The 17,868-nt window shown below is 44.3% G+C and overlaps 3 protein-coding genes across 7 annotated transcripts; 1 reads left to right on the forward strand and 2 right to left on the reverse strand.

Moving 5' to 3' along the window:
- Positions 1–49: 49 nt before the first annotated feature.
- rab40b (RAB40B, member RAS oncogene family) lies at positions 50–3,543 on the reverse strand. Of its 2 annotated transcripts, none has more exons than XM_058066094.1 (6): positions 2,463–2,817; positions 2,002–2,062; positions 1,825–1,885; positions 1,164–1,241; positions 880–1,102; positions 50–787 (listed from the first exon to the last, which is right to left on the reverse strand). In XM_058066094.1, exons 1-6 carry the CDS (start codon positions 2,482–2,484, stop codon positions 486–488), a joined length of 747 nt encoding a protein of 248 aa, XP_057922077.1. In that variant the 5' UTR covers positions 2,485–2,817; the 3' UTR covers positions 50–485. The 2 variants fall into 2 exon arrangements, with proteins under 2 accessions (XP_057922077.1, XP_057922076.1); XM_058066093.1 differs by lacking the exon at positions 2,463–2,817 and adding an exon at positions 2,892–3,543 and having other exon boundaries at positions 52–787.
- Positions 3,357–9,984, forward strand: LOC131125010 (prolyl 4-hydroxylase subunit alpha-1-like). 3 transcript variants are annotated; one of them, XM_058066088.1, is made up of 15 exons: positions 3,357–3,847; positions 4,367–4,443; positions 4,517–4,613; positions 4,678–4,829; positions 4,942–5,079; positions 5,151–5,396; positions 5,478–5,647; positions 6,660–6,836; positions 7,004–7,056; positions 7,412–7,511; positions 8,463–8,516; positions 8,589–8,654; positions 8,729–8,797; positions 8,912–9,053; positions 9,110–9,984. In XM_058066088.1, exons 1-15 carry the CDS (start codon positions 3,768–3,770, stop codon positions 9,205–9,207), a joined length of 1,719 nt encoding a protein of 572 aa, XP_057922071.1. In that variant the 5' UTR covers positions 3,357–3,767; the 3' UTR covers positions 9,208–9,984. The 3 variants fall into 3 exon arrangements, with proteins under 3 accessions (XP_057922071.1, XP_057922070.1, XP_057922072.1); XM_058066087.1 differs by having other exon boundaries at positions 3,358–3,847; positions 7,004–7,074; positions 9,110–9,982; XM_058066089.1 differs by having other exon boundaries at positions 3,358–3,847; positions 7,004–7,074; positions 8,957–9,053; positions 9,110–9,982.
- A 3,411-nt stretch (positions 9,985–13,395) lies between these two features.
- arg1 (arginase 1) lies at positions 13,396–17,828 on the reverse strand. 2 transcript variants are annotated; one of them, XM_058066090.1, is made up of 8 exons: positions 17,665–17,828; positions 17,523–17,595; positions 15,002–15,176; positions 14,585–14,744; positions 14,417–14,511; positions 14,202–14,306; positions 13,997–14,133; positions 13,396–13,914 (listed from the first exon to the last, which is right to left on the reverse strand). In XM_058066090.1, the coding sequence occupies exons 1-8, from the start codon at positions 17,794–17,796 to the stop codon at positions 13,751–13,753; spliced, it is 1,041 nt and encodes a 346-aa protein (XP_057922073.1). In that variant the 5' UTR covers positions 17,797–17,828; the 3' UTR covers positions 13,396–13,750. The 2 variants fall into 2 exon arrangements, with proteins under 2 accessions (XP_057922073.1, XP_057922074.1); XM_058066091.1 differs by lacking the exons at positions 17,523–17,595; positions 17,665–17,828 and adding an exon at positions 15,248–15,378.
- Positions 17,829–17,868: the final 40 nt, after the last annotated feature.

Here is a 17,868-nt window from a genome sequence, read left to right on the forward strand (position 1 = left end):
AATATATATTATATATCATTGTTTACATAATTAGTGAAATAATGATGATGAAATGCATGCGTAGAACGGATTGCGTAGTGACAACTGTCATGATCAAGGCGTCATGCCTCACTCTCACTGCCGCCACCTGCCGGATCAGCGTGGCTTTACATCACATCCACTTCATCACAACACAGGTAACAACAACAAATTCCACTTTTATTTACAACATGTAAAACCGAGTACACAAAACAAGTTTCATCACAATTTAAACACAATAAGCTGGGTGCCATCATAGCATGTTTTTGTGTCCTATTTGTGTGCAAAAATACTGCATTGGCGTGTAAACATACTGTGTGTGTCTTTGTTTGTGTAGTATAAATGAGGAGGATGTACACACCCTGCCAAGACGTAATACACACGTCAGTATTTACATGGTGTACTTCCTGACCCGCGTGTTGCTGTTCAGGCGGTTGTTGAGCGCGCCGTCACACGCCGTCCAGATGTTAGGAGATCTTACAGCCGTTTCTGCAGCTCTGTGCGGACGGGCTGAGAGGCGGCGGATGGACGTGTTTAGGCTTTTTCAGCAGCGTTCCTCCGGATCTTTTGGCCGGGCCGTGGCGGAGTGCGGAGGGGGTGGTGGCGACGGCGTAGGAGCGCCCGTGCATCATGCGGGCGTTGAGGCCGTTGGCCATGGAGAACGACTTGAGGTGACACTTGAGAGCCAGCGGCAACGGGAGCTTATCCACCAGGTGGACGGGGGTGCAGGAGACGATGGCGCGACAGCAGAGATCCTGAAGACTCAACACTGATTCCGAACAAGACAACATGGAGGACAATCACTTGGAGAGAACGTACTAATGTATTTCCCAGGTGACGTGAAAGGAGGCGTGTCTGGACCTTTGTTGGGCCTCCACAGGCGCTCCGTGCCGTGTCTCATGAGGACGATGCGTGCCAGCTCGGTGAACGACTCGGTGACGTTGAAGTTGCACAGCGGGCTGACCTCAAAGAAGGTGATGTCCAGCTTTTCGGCGTATACTCGCGCCTGCTCCGTGGTCACCTGACGTTTGTAGGCAAGGTGGAGGCGGTTCCCGACCAGGATTTTAGGAACCCCTGGCGCATGCTGGGTAAGTACAAATCAGTCACCTTCTGTTTCGTCCAATCGGACGCGTGCAATCCCTCACCTCCTCGATCTCTTTGATCCAGCGCTCGATGCCATCAAAGGACCAGCGGTTGGTGATGTCGTACACCAGGATGACGCCCTGAGGATGCAACGTACACAGTCAATCCCCATTTCCACAAAGTAGGATTCCTTATTTACAAATAGAATATTTTCATACTTAGAGCAGTCATTTTTTTACATTAATTGAGCCCTTATTAAATGAAATTATGAAATATTCAACGTTGTTTTTCATGTATATTTCCGTCTGGTTATGACACTGGTATGTACGTAAAACTATATCATTATTCCCAGTGATCCGTGTTGGCCGATTTCACTCATGGAGGATCAGCATCAAATCCTAATCGGAGCATCCCACGTTCAAGGATCATCTTCAGTTATGGTTCATTCGTGGTGAGTACATACAGTATCATTTCATATTTTACTCCTGATTCAAGAGGAATCTAAGTCAGTTTTATTGCAACTGTTAATCCAAAATCACAGGAGAACATCACCCTCAGGCAACCTCTGAGGATTTGGATGGGAGAGAGGAGCTCATTTTCATGAGCCTTTCAATTAGTTGACGTTTGCTGGTTCAGGTTCTCGTACTAACCCGTCATCTGGCTATGGAGGACAGGGGAGAACATGGCCTCACATGTTCCAAAACATACTAAGAATGTGATTACCTGAGCTCCTCTGGAATAAGATCTGAAGATGGTGCAGAAGCGTCCCTGACCGGATGCGTCCCTGAAACAGAGACAATGAATCTGAAGGCACGGGACCCTGAACCATCAATCATTGCCCTGCATAAAGCTCTCTGCGATTTATGTCATCTTTGTAGCCAATCACACGATGGACCGTACCACAGCTGGAGTTTGACTCTCCTGCCGTTCAGAAGGATGGTGGTGGTCTTGTAGTCGATGCCTGACAGGAAACACACAAAAACAAACGGTACTTTCTTTTGCTCCACGCCCGTCTTACTTTGAAAGGGCTTTAATACGCCAACCATGATAAGGACACAGAGCCTCGCTAAGAGGGATTACTAAGCGCTGTCAGCTTCCTGCCGCCAGAAGATGACATGAGGGCACCTGAGACCTCTTAGCACGTAGCGCCATACTGCAAAGCTCGTCACAAATTCCCGTGGACGCCCCTCCTCCGCCTGCCAAAGCGCTTAGCTTCTTTTTGCACAGTTAACCGACAGTGAACCAATGAGATGTGGCTGTTCCACCTCAAGTGGTCCACTGAGGTGTGGAGAGCTCAATCATCTCCATCCTAGTGAGACACAAACAAGAACATCTGGAGCAGCAGAAGCACAGCAGCTCACATTCTTGGCATGTCCAAGGCATGAAGCGTGTTGTTACATAAGACGTCCAAATGTTAACACACTCCCTCGTCGCTTAAAGTCTCCCGGTGTGTGTGTGTGTGTGTGAGCACGTTTGTGCACGTGTGCCAATCCTCCAGTCTCGATTTGGGCACGTGCGATTCCCACCCGGGAGATCTGCGTTACAGTAGCAGCTCGGTTTAACCTCCGGTAGTCTTCAAAATAAAATCCACTCTCTGTCACTTAAGGGGTTACGTCATCACGTGCAGCCTGGATGCCTCCTGCAGGGAGCGTGTGAGTCATGAGCGCCGCACACGTGCTCATGCACGCGCACGCACACACACAATAGTGTACAACTGTCTCGTGCCCTCTCGTGGGGGGGGGCTTCAGGCGGCCACCTGTGGCGCCCCCAGTCAGTCGGAAGGTACTCACCCATGTTGTGTCCATACGGTGACTCGCTGGCTCCGTCCTGCAGGCTCGCCACGATCTCGGCCTTGCCCACATCACTGTCGCCCACCAGCAGGAACTTGAGCAGGAAGTCGTAGGCTCGGACCGGGCTGCCTCGGTGGCTCATCGTGGAGAAGGAGGACCGCTGTGGTGTCCCATCATGGGCTCCTCCTCAGGTCCATAACGTTATTTTACATGGTGTTAATAATATCGATGGTACTAGCAAAGACTTTATCTTTTCCACAGATGGCAACCATGTGAGCTTCTGTTGAGGTTCCTCGATCACAAGAAAAACAAACTGCTCAAAGTATTTGGTGACTCCCATCGCCTGGAGAGAGCGAGGAGGCGGGGGTAATACATGCTTGCTTCCGATTGGTCAAGAAGTGGCGTTGCTTGGGTAACATTGAGTTGTTATTGGACCATATGTTTTCCGGTAACTCCTACTAGGTGCCCTATGATTGGCACACCGTGCATCTTTAAACCGGGATCGAGATTACAATTTTTCTGGAACGATTTGACATTAAACCTTTTCTTGAAATAATTTTTTCTTCAACTTACAGTTACAAACAGTTATTTACAAAGGCTTCGGAAATGAAACGAAAACATTTTATTGATTGAAAGAAAAAAAGACTTCCGACTAATTGTGCACGAGAGATGTGAGAGTCGTGAACGAGGCGTTCAAACCTTACAGGCAGCAGCTGACTCTCTTTAGATTGGATTTGGCAGACAGGAGCAGGCCAGTAATCATAAATAATACGCTTCAAGTGTAATTTAATTGTTGAACTTTGTTTAATTATTTTCCCTGGCTTCTTTAACATTTGTGTTTCCTGTCTCGATTGCCTGGTTTTCGGGTGAGACGGAATGACTAGCAACACCTGCAGCCACTTGGCAAGAGAGTGCTTCATTAGCATGCCAGCTAGCTGCTTTCGGTATTCAGTGCGGTTCGTCTTATTTTTTGTATTTAATAATTAGTTTTGTCTTCTTTTTGAACAGTTTTTGTTGCGCCTTGTCGTTTTGCTTTAATTATTAGATATCCTTATTTTGTATTTTATTCGCCTGAGTGTGCGCATCCGGTGTCCATTTGCCGACTTCCGTTTAAGCGGTCGTCACAGAAGCAGTCAAAATCAAAACATTTAAATGTCTGTAATTGGTGACGCACTATACACAAATGTACTTTCATTAACATTTGACCTGTAAAGGTAATATTTCTGCTGAATTCTCGTGTACATAATGTTCTATCATCAATTATATTTGGTTGTTGACATGTGTCTGCTAAGATAGCTGTTCGTTGCTAAAGCAAATCTTGTTTCTTTGGATGATTTGACACTTAGTCCTTATTGAGAAGTATTGAAAAGATAGTGATAAGTTATTTTGAGGTAGTCTTCAGTTTGATTTAATTTAATGGTGACCTTTCATTTTGTGAAAGAAACAAATTTACTTTCTGTCATCCATTTTGACAGCAAGATGGCGGTCTGTTGCTTGTTGTTGATCTTCATCACATCTTCCTCGGCCGTCAATGAGTACTTCACATCCATCGGTGGGCAAATGGCTCTGGGAGAGAAAAAAAGCCAAATGAGACAAAATGAACAGAAATAACAGTTTGCTTACAGGTCACATGACTGACCTCCTGTACACGGAGAAGGACCTGGTGGCCTCGCTGAAGGATTACATCCAAGCTGAAGAGAACAAACTGGAGCAGATTAAGAAGTATAGATGTCTGTCGTGATCTTATTGTGAAGGTACGCCTCTTTAATTGTGTGCGTGCTCTCAGGTGGGCCGAGCAGCTGGACAGCCTCTCTGCTGCTGCCATCCGGGACCCCGAAGGCTTCCTGGGCCATCCCGTGAACGCTTTTAAACTGATGAAGCGGCTGAGCAGGGAGTGGGGCGAGTTGGAGAACCTGGTGCTCACCAACATGTCTGACGGTGAGCCTTAAAAAAAAAAAAGAAATCTCAGTCCACATGAAAATACATGTTCAGGACAGACAAATATCATTTGTGTGGTTCTGATCTTGTTTCTTCTTCTGTGGTGTTTCAGGGTTCATCTCCAACCTCACCATCAGGAGGCAGCACTTCCCCAACGAAGTAGACCAGACTGGTGTGGCCGAGGCCTTGCTGAGGCTGCAGGACACGTACGAGCTGGACACCAACACCCTCGCCAAAGGAGAGCTGCCAGGTGACAAGTCATACAACGGGGGGGGGGATCCGTGTTAGAACCTACAACTCAGAACTCCCGCACTGACGCAGGAAGCTCCTCCCTCCGCGGCACCCTGACGGCGGACGACTGCTACGACCTTGGAAAGGTGGCGTTCCAGGAGGACGACTTCTACCACACGGAGCTGTGGATGTCCCAGGCTCTGAGACAGCTGGACCAGGGGGAGCCGCCCGGCACCGTGGATGCAGTCACCATCCTGGACTATCTCAGCTACTCCCTCTACCAGCAGGGGGAGCTGGAGAGCGCCATGGAGTTTACCAAGCGGCTGCTGCAGTTGGGTGGGTGTCATACAGAACAGAGTACTCTAGAATTTTTTTTAAAAAACAGCAGAGATTATTTTTTTAAATTTATTTTGAAAGACCCCAGTAAAAAGCAAGCTGAAACAAACCTTCGCTACTTTGAGTACCACCTGGAGAAGCTGCAGAATGGGGAGGAGACGGAGGAGACGCTCAGGATGGGTCGAGCTGCCCCAAACATGGAGGACGACAACATGTATGAGAAGCTGTGTCGTGGCAAGAGCGCTGAAATGGTGAGGATGAACACACACACATACACACACACACATACACACACACATACACATACACATGCAGCCTAGCGTTCATGACCCTGGATTTTGGGTCTTTTGTTTTGCTTTGGTTCTCCCAAAATAGGCCATTTTTTCTGCTGAATCTCATTCTTTATAAGTAGGTCATTTTTTCATGCAAAAAAAGTCAGGCTAGGAGGAGGAGGGTGGTGGGGGGGGGGCATAAATGCACATCTCAATTGCTTGTTTTCCACTGTTTGTGTGTTCTCTTAGAAAGTAATTGAATGTGAATTAGAGTGAATTTTGCGGCTTCACTCTAAAACATTTTTTTCAAAAATATATCCATAAATCATGATTTTTAAAAAATAAATAAAATACAAAATAGAGCCCCTGATATATCGGATATCGTTTTTTTCACAGTCCCAAATATTAGTATTGGCATCGGCCCCAGAAATCCCATATCAGTCGGGCTCATTAACAAACATAACGTTTCAGGAGATTCTGTGATTATATGTGTGGAAAAATCACTTATTGAATTGGTAACTGCTATGGCGTGGAGAAGGGGTAGGATTTAATAAGCTTTGCTTCTTCCTGCTCCTTTTCAGACATGTGTAGCAATGAGGTGTTGTGTGTATGCGTGTATGTGTATATATATATATATGTAGATAGATATTGTAAGTGAATAGTATTGTAAGTGTATATGTGTGAAAGAATAATGTAACATAGTATGCATGTCTGAAATAAATTAAGAAAAGAAAGAAAGAAAGGAGATGAGTCCATATATACAGTATGTAGTATTCTATACTGGTCACTAGGTGTCAGTAATGCTGCTCTAATGTTTGCTGGAAGACACAAGAACAACAGTTGTTGCCTTTTTTTCACCACAAAAAGCGGAAACTCAACTCCCTCATTTCCTGTTTTCATCCCCCCCTACAGTAACACACAAGCACCAGTTGTATTTATGTCTTATTTTGGCTTATGTCTACTATAGTAATAGGTGACTCTTTGCTGACAGACTCCCCGCAGACAGAGTCGCCTCTTCTGCCGTTACCGTGACGGCGGTCGCCATCCGAGGTTCGTGATCGGTCCTGTGAAAGAGGAGGACGAGTGGGACCATCCCCGCATCGTTCGATATCATGACATAGTGACGGACGAGGAGATGGACAAGTTGAAAGAGCTTGCCAAACCCAGGGTGAGTCTCATCTGCTTTTATTTTGAAAGTGCAGAAGACACACAGGATGTGTTCCACTAGTATTACATTGTAGAGATGTTTAACAACCGAAGGCGCAGAGATGTACCTCATCATGTGCTGATATGCGTCTCTCTCCCCCTGCTGGACAAATGCCATGGTTGCGCTAGCTAAGGCGTTCCCTAGTGGTCGACAGTCGGTCAGGCTGTTCTCACGAGGCCAGGTACAGAATCTCGGAGAAGTAAGGAGCTCTTTATGGATCATTATTTCTCTAATGTGGTTGCCTAGAGCCTGGTTTATGCTTCTGAGGAGAAGTGTTCATCCTCAAACCATCAATTAGTCTTCAGCACAACACCTTACTTTCAACAGTTGGGCCACTTGTTATTTAATTTGGTATCTTCCAGGGCAGGGGTGTCCACTTTTTTTTTTTTTTTTAGGGCCGTCCTCCACTCTTTCATGCACAAATCACAATTCTGGCACTTAGCTACTTGTCTTCTTTTCGTCTTCTGGTCTTCATTAACCTGTCCTGCTACTTTTAAAAACACATGAGTGACATGTGACCCCGCCCTCCACCTCAGTGCCTGGCTGGGACAACACGAGCATCCCGTCGTGGACCTGATGGCCCAGAGGATTGGGGACGTCACCGGCTTGGACGTTTCCACAGCAGAGCAGCTGCAGGTAAAGTGGGTGTGATCCCACCAAGCCTAAATGAAGGAAGTGCCATTTGGACATTTTGTGCTGTCTCCATGGTACTTTCAGGTACATTTATGCTAGGTGCAGGGCCAAATATCCATGCAAAGTTTTTCACTCTTATAGCCGCTGAAATAAAATGGTACATTATCTTTAAATAAATATAGAAAAAAGTAAAATATACTGTTGAATGTTCAGTTCAATTACAGTAGTCTCTGCAGTCGGGTTGGCAACGTGAGCGCTTCCATCTCACGTTGCCCATGACGACAGACGGTAGACATGGTTGATGCAGTCTTTATACAGCAACCTTTATACCTTTTTCATAAACTTAACAAGATGAAAATCCATAGCTGCACACTTGGCACAAAACTTCACACTCGACATGGCACAGAAAACATAGTAAATATAATATAAAACACTAAAAACGACGCAGAAGACACAGAGCTGCCTTAACTAGCTTCACACTAGCTTCCACGGCGCCATCTTGAAACACGAGTCCTCCGCCTCAAACCCTTTCTGTATCGATATGAACGATATGCTTGTTTTCGATATCGTGCTCAAGAGAAATATCGATATTTTGAAAAATAATACTTTAATAATAATTAGATTAACAATACTAATAATCATAATCTAATAATAATCTAATATCTATTTTGCCTTAGTAGACACATACATTTACACTTGACACTCTTATGTTACATGTGAGCATGCTAACATTAGCATGTTGACATTGCTAGCATGCTAACATTAGCATATTAAATTTTTTTCATAGCTACGTGTTAGCATTGCTAGCGTGCATAGCAGCATTTCCACATGCGAACTTCCCTCAAGCGGTAAATGACTCAGCATACCTTGCGGGTTACAGATAAGTGAGGTAGTTTGTTTTGACATCATGTTTTATGTTAATGTAAAAATAAATGTCAACTATTGTCTCGGCAGGTGGCAAACTATGGCGTTGGAGGACAGTATGAACCACATTACGATTTTAATCGGGTAAATAAGCTTTTGTCCACTTGTTGATGCTTCTCATTGGTTCTGACCTACGACCCCCTCGTCGTTCCACAGGAAGATGAGCCCGACTCCTTTGCAGAGCTTGGGACGGGAAACCGAATCGCCACCTGGCTGCTTTACGTCAGTCACTGACACTTGACGTCACAAATAAAACATCTGGCTGCTTGTAACGTCCTTCACCCTCGGTGCTGCAGATGAGCGACGTGCAGGCAGGGGGCGCCACAGTCTTCACGGATGCGGGAGCTGCTGTTTGGCCCAAGAAGGTTGGCTGCTTTGACACAACCACCACCTCATTAGCCATGCAGTTGGAGCGCAATCCAAACTGGAACTGATTGTCAAAATGCTCAACGCCTCCGGTGTTTTGTACCGCACCGCAGCAAACTGTGTACCTAATGAAGTGTCCACGCTGTCTGGGTCACAAGGGGTCGGCGGTGTTCTGGTACAACCTTCACCCCAGCGGAGACGGAGACTATCGGACCAGACACGCCGCCTGTCCCGTCCTTGTGGGAAGCAAGTGGGGTGAGTGTTGACGTTAACGGGACACGTTCACCCGTTTTATGATTGTCTCCGTCCAGTGGCCAATGTGTGGCTGCACGAACGAGGGCAAGAGTTCAGGCGGCGCTGTCCGCTCCGAAGGTCCAAGAGCGCACGTGTCAACCGGATTACACATTAAACCGAGACCATTCTGCTTTGTACGCTTTGTATCAGTGTGTCACCGTGACGACCGCCATTTGTTGTGTGGCACGCAACAAACGGTTAGCTGTGATCACATGGCTTTGGAGACCCGCTGCTTGTTTTTCTCACTAATTGATTATCAGAGCATTTGCGGATGATCTTTCGGTTGACTAAAATACAAAAGTCTGCCTTTGGGTAATTTTGGATCAGCCCCACCCCCCTTTTCCTCCGTGAGTGGCTGCATCTGCCCGTCACTGGATGTGAGAACGTGTCCAGCTGTCCAGGGTAGTGTGGCAATACTGACACGGAACACAGAGACGGACTCATTTATCGCTGTTCATTGGTTCCAGACCTGATGACCGTGATAAATGATTTTATGCAGGGTAGCATTCCTAATTTAGAAAGTGAATACTGTCGTAATTACAGCAGACAAAACATGGTTTTCGATTAGTGCCCGCTTCACTTGGTATTCACAAAAAAATGCCTTACTATACATCATGTCTGAAAAAATGCCTTACTATACATCATGTCCAAAAAAATGCCTTACTATGCAAAAAGGTCAGGGAATTGAACCCCAGTCTCATAGCTGTGTGTCCTGCACACTAACCATTCAACTACCGTGCAGTTGCCTCCTTGTACATCATGTCCAATAACATGCAATAAAAAACCTTACTGTACATCATATCCAAAAACTGACTTACTATTCATCATGTCCGAAAAAACGCCTTACTATTCATCATGTCTGAAAAAACGCCTTACTATACATCACGTCTGAAAAAACGCCTTACTATACATCACGTCTGAAAAAACGCCTTATTATACATCACGTCTGAAAAAACGCCTTACTATACATCACGTCCGAAAAAACGCCTTACTATACATCACGTCTGAAAAAACGCCTTATTATACATCACGTCTGAAAAAACGCCTTACTATACATCACGTCCGAAAAAACGCCTTACTATACATCACGTCCGAAAAAACGCCTTACTATTCATCACGTCCGAAAAAACGCCTTACTATTCATCACGTCCGAAAAAACGCCTTAGTATACATCACGTCCGAAAAAACGCCTTACTATAAATCACGTCCGAAAAAACGCCTTACTATTCATCACGTCCGAAAAAACGCCTTACTATTCATCACGTCCGAAAAAACGCCTTACTATACATCACGTCCGAAAAAACGCCTTACTATACATCACGTCCGAAAAAACGCCTTACTATACATCACGTCCGAAAAAACGCCTTACTATTCATCACGTCTGAAAAAACGCCTTACTATACATCATGTCTGAAAAAATGCCTTACTATACATCATGTCTGAAAAAACGCCTTACTATACATCATGTCCGAAAAAACGCCTTACTATACTTCATGTCTGAAAAAACGCCTTACTATTCATCATGTCTGAAAAAACGCCTTACTATTCATCATGTCTGAAAAAACGCCTTACTATTCATCATGTCCGAAAAAACGCCTTACTATTCATCATGTCCGAAAAAACGCCTTACTATACATCACGTCCGAAAAAACGCCTTACTATACATCACGTCCGAAAAAACGCCTTACTATACATCACGTCCGAAAAAACGCCTTACTATTCATCATGTCTGAAAAAACGCCTTACTATTCATCATGTCCGAAAAAACGCCTTACTATTCATCATGTCCGAAAAAACGCCTTACTATACATCACGTCCGAAAAAACGCCTTACTATACATCACGTCCGAAAAAACGCCTTACTATACATCACGTCCGAAAAAACGCCTTACTATTCATCATGTCTGAAAAAACGCCTTACTATTCATCATGTCTGAAAAAACGCCTTACTATTCATCATGTCCGAAAAAACGCCTTACTATACATCACGTCCGAAAAAACGCCTTACTATACATCACGTCCGAAAAAACGCCTTACTATACATCATGTCCGAAAAAATGCCTTACTATTCATCACGTCCGAAAAAACGCCTTACTATTCATCATGTCTGAAAAAACGCCTTACTATTCATCATGTCCGAAAAAACGCCTTACTATTCATCATGTCTGAAAAAACGCCTTACTATTCATCATGTCTGAAAAAACGCTTTACTATTCATCATGTCTGAAAAAACGCCTTACTATTCATCATGTCTGAAAAAACGCCTTACTATACATCACGTCCGAAAAAACGCCTTACTATACATCATGTCTGAAAAAACGCCTTACTATACATCACGTCTGAAAAAACGCCTTACTATACATCACGTCTGAAAAAACGCCTTACTATACATCACGTCTGAAAAAACGCCTTACTATACATCACGTCTGAAAAAACGCCTTACTATACATCACGTCCGAAAAAACGCCTTACTATTCATCACGTCCGAAAAAACGCCTTACTATACATCACGTCCGAAAAAACGCCTTACTATACATCACGTCCGAAAAAACGCCTTACTATTCATCACGTCCGAAAAAACGCCTTACTATACATCACGTCCGAAAAAACGCCTTACTATTCATCATGTCTGAAAAAACGCCTTACTATACATCACGTCTGAAAAAACGCCTTACTATTCATCACGTCCGAAAAAACGCCTTACTATACATCACGTCCGAAAACACGCCTTACTATACATCACGTCCGAAAAAACGCCTTACTATTCATCACGTCCGAAAAAACGCCTTACTATACATCACGTCCGAAAAAACGCCTTACTATACATCACGTCCGAAAAAACGCCTTACTATACATCACGTCCGAAAAAACGCCTTACTATTCATCACGTCTGAAAAAATGCCTTACTATACATCATGTCTGAAAAAACGCCTTACTATACATCATGTCCGAAAAAACGCCTTACTATACATCATGTCTGAAAAAACGCCTTACTATTCATCATGTCTGAAAAAACGCCTTACTATTCATCATGTCCGAAAAAACGCCTTACTATTCATCATGTCCGAAAAAACGCCTTACTATTCATCATGTCCGAAAAAACGCCTTACTATTCATCATGTCCGAAAAAACGCCTTACTATTCATCACGTCCGAAAAAACGCCTTACTATTCATCACGTCCGAAAAAACGCCTTACTATTCATCACGTCCGAAAAAACGCCTTACTATACATCACGTCCGAAAAAACGCCTTACTATACATCACGTCCGAAAAAACGCCTTACTATACATCACGTCTGAAAAAACGCCTTACTATACATCACGTCCGAAAAAACGCCTTACTATACATCACGTCCGAAAAAACGCCTTACTATTCATCACGTCCGAAAAAACGCCTTACTATTCATCACGTCCGAAAAAACGCCTTACTATTCATCATGTCCGAAAAAACGCCTTACTATTCATCATGTCCGAAAAAACGCCTTACTATTCATCATGTCCGAAAAAACGCCTTACTATTCATCACGTCCGAAAAAACGCCTTACTATTCATCACGTCCGAAAAAACGCCTTACTATACATCACGTCCGAAAAAACGCCTTACTATACATCACGTCCGAAAAAACGCCTTACTATACATCACGTCCGAAAAAACGCCTTACTATACATCACGTCTGAAAAAACGCCTTACTATACATCACGTCCGAAAAAACGCCTTACTATACATCACGTCCGAAAAAACGCCTTACTATTCATCACGTCCGAAAAAACGCCTTACTATACATCACGTCCGAAAAAACGCCTTACTATACATCACGTCTGAAAAAACGCCTTACTATACATCACGTCTGAAAAAACGCCTTACTATACATCACGTCTGAAAAAACGCCTTACTATACATCACGTCCGAAAAAACGCCTTACTAATTATGTCCGAAAAAACGCCTTACTATACATCACGTCCGAAAAAACGCCTTACTATTCATCACGCCCGAAAAAACGCCTTACTATTCATCATGTCCGAAAAAACGCCTTACTATTCATCACGTCTGAAAAAACGCCTTACTATACATCACGCCCGAAAAAACGCCTTACTATTCATCACGTCCGAAAAAACGCCTTACTATCATCACGTCTGAAAAAATGCGTGACTATTCATCATGTCTGAAAAAACGGTTTCCTGTTAAAGTATCATTGTAAAATGATCAAATCAAAAGCAGCCGTGGGCTGCAAAAGACCCCCGGGCCTCACTGTGGAGACCAGTGGGTTCATGGGTTGAGTTTTAGTGAGGGGTGGGTTACGAGTGGAACAGTATTCTTTGTCTTTATTAGGGATTATTATTCCTGGTGTGAGATCATTCCAACATGCAATGAAAGCCTGGTCCGGCCATGGGGTCTGGTGCTTGTGTGTCTCACCAACATTACAGTAACATTAGTGAATTAGTCTTCTGAATGCCTTACATTTGTATCCAATACAATCCAATATGAAATACATTTTTGACAGCATGATTCATATATTTGGTAAAAACCGTGACAGTGAAGCTACCGGAGCTTACGTAAGCGATAAGAAGACCTGTGTCGTTGTTGACGTTTATGTACGTATGAAAAACCATCAACTAAATCCATGTTTTGCTAGCTAAGTTCTCCGGCTTCCATTGGGGATCAGGCCTCAGGCAGGCAGTAGTCCGGCGGGTGGGTTCCTTCCCGTCGATGTCCGAAACAGGCCAGTAGAACATCCACTGCTGTTGTGGTGGTGGACTGGACCTCCCGTTCCGTGTTCCCCCTCAGAGGATTCACCTCCACTAAGTCGACCCCGGACAGCAGACCTACACGGCGTGAGCAGACACAACTCCTTCACCTTCTTTGCATAGGTTCAGGCCAGCTCTTCACGAGTCGTGTGGGTCGTACCGGTCTGGCTGAGTTGTTCATTGATGTAGATTCCCTCCCTGTAGGTGAGCCCGCCCACCACCGGGGTCCCTGTCGCCGGGGTCACGGACGGGTCGATGGCATCGATGTCGTAGCTCAGATGGACGGGTTTCTTCACTCTGATCCATCGTTTGGTTGGAGATGTTGGAAAAATGTCCGGCTTACAAAACGTAAATAAATCCACTACCTGTCGGACAGGAAGTCACACGTCTCCTCCATGACTCTGGCCACGCCCAGACGATCCACTTGGGTCATGGAGAACACCTTCACGCCCAGCAGCTTCAGGATGTAGCTGCAAAAACCAGTTTGGAACCATTTCAGAACCACTTGGCTAACCAGAACTAGCGTTAGGAACCACAACCAACAAAGCAGGATCAGAAACACAGTTTGAAGACCACTCACTGTTCCTCGGGGTCCACGTCTCTCAGACCGATGTAGACCAGGTCTCTGGCGTGGAGACAGGAATTCAGCCAGGAGAAATTGGGCAGCACGGGAATCTGGGGGCGGGGGCAAACGATGTCAGTCGGCGAATAGAAACGACATTTCCCTCTCCGCCGCCGGCCGGCGCACCTTTGAGCGCAGCTCGTGCAGCAGGTAGGACACGGGCTGGCCGTGCATGTTGCCGGTGGGCGTGGTCAGCGGCGTGTTGATGTCGGCGTGGGCGTCGACCCACACCACGCTCAGCTCGCCGACCGCCGCCGCGTGGCCGTGGATGGAGCCGATGGCCAGGCTGGAGAACAAGGTCGGGGTGAGACACAGAGGATGGCGCTAGCTCCGCCCCTCTAGTCAAATGATGAGTGTAACTTTATTTAAAAGCCGACAAACAATGTAGAATGGGGTTGGAAGTGATCAGTCCCCCCCCCCCATCCCCCCACCTGGATGATTGATAGACTCTATCACTGCTTGATCAGGTAAATATACCAATCAGCACACTGCCCCGCCCCCCCACCTGCCCGCCCCCGGGTCCCAAACAAGTGAAAGCTTTACCTGTGGTCTCCCCCCAGCATGACTGAGGTGTGTCCCTCCCTCTTCGCCGCCTGCACTGCTTCTGACAGCCTGCGGTTGGCGCTGCCCACCGCCCGGGCGCATTTCACGCGGCCCACCGGCTCGTCGGGCTCCACCTCCTCGAAGGTCAAATTACCGTAATCCTTGACGAAGCAGCCTGGGGACACAAATGACAAATCCTGTTCCGCTGTGACGCTGTAATGATGAGCGCCGCTTGTGTGTTTTCACCTGGGGGGGGTCTAAATAAAGTTATTTGACTTGCGGCCATCTTCATCATCCAACCTGTTTTTGCTGGCCTGCTGCTTTGGTGCTGAAATGTTTGACTGCATGTGTCAATAAGTACGCGGCTACAAAAACACACCTTTTGGGACGCCTGGGTGGCGCCGGCAGCCGTGCGGGGTCAATGTCCCTTTTGGAAAAGAGAGGCACCCGTGTCACGTGTGCATGTGCATGTACACGTACACATGCGTGTGCATAGTTATCTGTGTACCCACTGTACACACACTGATCCTGCTCAGTGCAAATATCCATAAATGTATATATATATATATCTTTACTGTAAAATTTCAACTTTATGCAACTAAAATTACATTTTCCTCATCATATTACCATGTTATTCTTGTAAAGCTACTTTTTCTTATTAGTTTGCAACTTTTTTCTTGTAATATTTTGACTTTATTCTTCAAAAATGATTGCTGATCTTTTCATTTTTGCTGTTTTTTTTTTTTTAGTTTTTTTACTTTTACAATGTGTCATGCGCCCATTAAAAAAAATGTGGGCCACAAATGCAGCACGGGCTAACTTTTTTATTTCGTTCCATGATATTTTTATTTTATTCTGCGAACATAACTTTGCCCTCAAATTTGAAAAATGTTGAGCTACTTTTTGAGATATTTTTCCTCATAATATTCTGATGTTATTCTCATATTTTTCTCATTTATTTACAATTTTTTTCTTGTAATATATTGACTTTATTCTTCTAAATTGACTGCTGATTTTTACATTTTTTGCTGTTTTTTTAATTTAAAAAAATGTGGGCCACAAATGCAGCCCGGGCCAACCTTTGCTTTATTTCTATAATATTTCAACTTTATTCTGTTAACATAACTTTGCCCTCAAGTTTGAAAAATTTTGAGCTACTTTTTGAGATATTTTTCCTCATAATATTCTGATGTTATTCTCATATTTTTCTCATTTATTTACATTTTTTTTCTTGTAATATATTGACTTTATTCTTCTAAATTGACTGCTGATTTTTACATTTTTTGCTGTTTTTTTTTTATTTAAAAAAATGTGGGCCACAAATGCAGCCCGGGTCGACCTTTGCTTTATTTCTATAATATTTTAACTTTATTCTGCTAACATAACTTTGCCCTCAAGTTTGGAAAATTAAAACTACTTTTTGAGATATTTTTCCTCATAATATTCTGATGTTATTCTCATATTTTTCTCATTTATTTACAATTTTTTTTCTTGTAATATATTGACTTTATTCTTCTAAATTGACTGCTGATTTTTACATTTTTTGCTGTTTTTTTTTTTTTTTTTTTTTTAAATGTGGGCCACAAATGCAGCCCGGGCCAACCTTTGCTTTATTTCTATAATATTTTAACTTTATTCTGGTAACATAACTTTGCCCTCAAGTTTGAAAAATTAAAACTACTTTTTGAGATATTTTTCCTCATAATATTCTGATGTTATTCTCATATTTTTCTCATTTATTTAAAATTTTTTTCTTGTAATATATTTACTTTATTCTTCTAAATTGACTGCTGATTTTTACATTTTTTGATGTTTTTTTTTTTTAAATGTGGGCCAGAAATGCAGCCCGGGTCGACCTTTGCTTTATTTCTATAATATTTTAACTTTATTCTGGTAACATAACTTTGCCATCAAGTTAAAGTTTAAACAATTAAAACTTTTTGAGCTACTAAAATGATATTTTTCCTCATAATATTCTGATGTTATTCTCGTATTTTTTTTTTTTTAACAACTTTTTTCTGCTAATATTTTGACTTTATTCCTGTAAAATGACTGCAGATTTGTCTGGGTGAATCTTGGTGAATTCTATTTTTAGAATGTGCTTTTGACACCCCTGGTTTAGAGTTGATGATGTCTACCAAACATTAAGACCGATGGACACTTCATTAGGTACACCATGTAATGAGTTATGGCCAATATTTTCATACTTTGCTTATTATGGGCGCCACGCGCGGGAGGCGACGACACCTCTCTTCCGTCATTTTAAGCGGAAACCCGCGAGAAATAACGATTGCCAATAGACACGCCAAATTCGTGCGTGTCATCGTGCACACGCCGGCGATCCCATTAAAACCTAATCTAGCGATATAAAGAAGGAAAGTAAGCTTACATTCATTTCCACGGACATTCGGGCGAGTCGCCAACCCCCGAGTGTGGCGGTCGCAGGTGTACCTAATGAAGTGACCGTCGAGGACTCCCAAGTTGGGACCAATTGGGCAACTTTAAGCAGCAGTGACGTCACCTTGCTCCTCCAGCTTGCGCACCAGCCCCGCCGCTCGGATCACGTCCGGTCCTCTGTCCACGCCGACCTGCGGCTACACGCACACGCACAGGCTCGTATGATCAGCCCGTCACCGATGATGTGGGAATGTGCGCGGTCTCACCTGTCCTTTGGAGAAAGGCGCGCCAATGATCCCCACCGAGGGCGCGTCCTGGCGGTGATGATGATGAAGTGGTCTCCGGAAGGAAGCCAGCACGAGCTGCAGCAGCGGAGTCGTCGTCCTCGCGCGCTGCATGTTGGCAAGCACGCGACCGACTGTCCCGCCGCGGCCTGTAAATACTGTGACGTCACCGTCCCATGAGTGACG

Source organism: Doryrhamphus excisus, chromosome 3 (genome assembly GCF_030265055.1).
Source record: "Doryrhamphus excisus isolate RoL2022-K1 chromosome 3, RoL_Dexc_1.0, whole genome shotgun sequence".
Classification (NCBI taxonomy): domain Eukaryota; kingdom Metazoa; phylum Chordata; class Actinopteri; order Syngnathiformes; family Syngnathidae; genus Doryrhamphus; species Doryrhamphus excisus.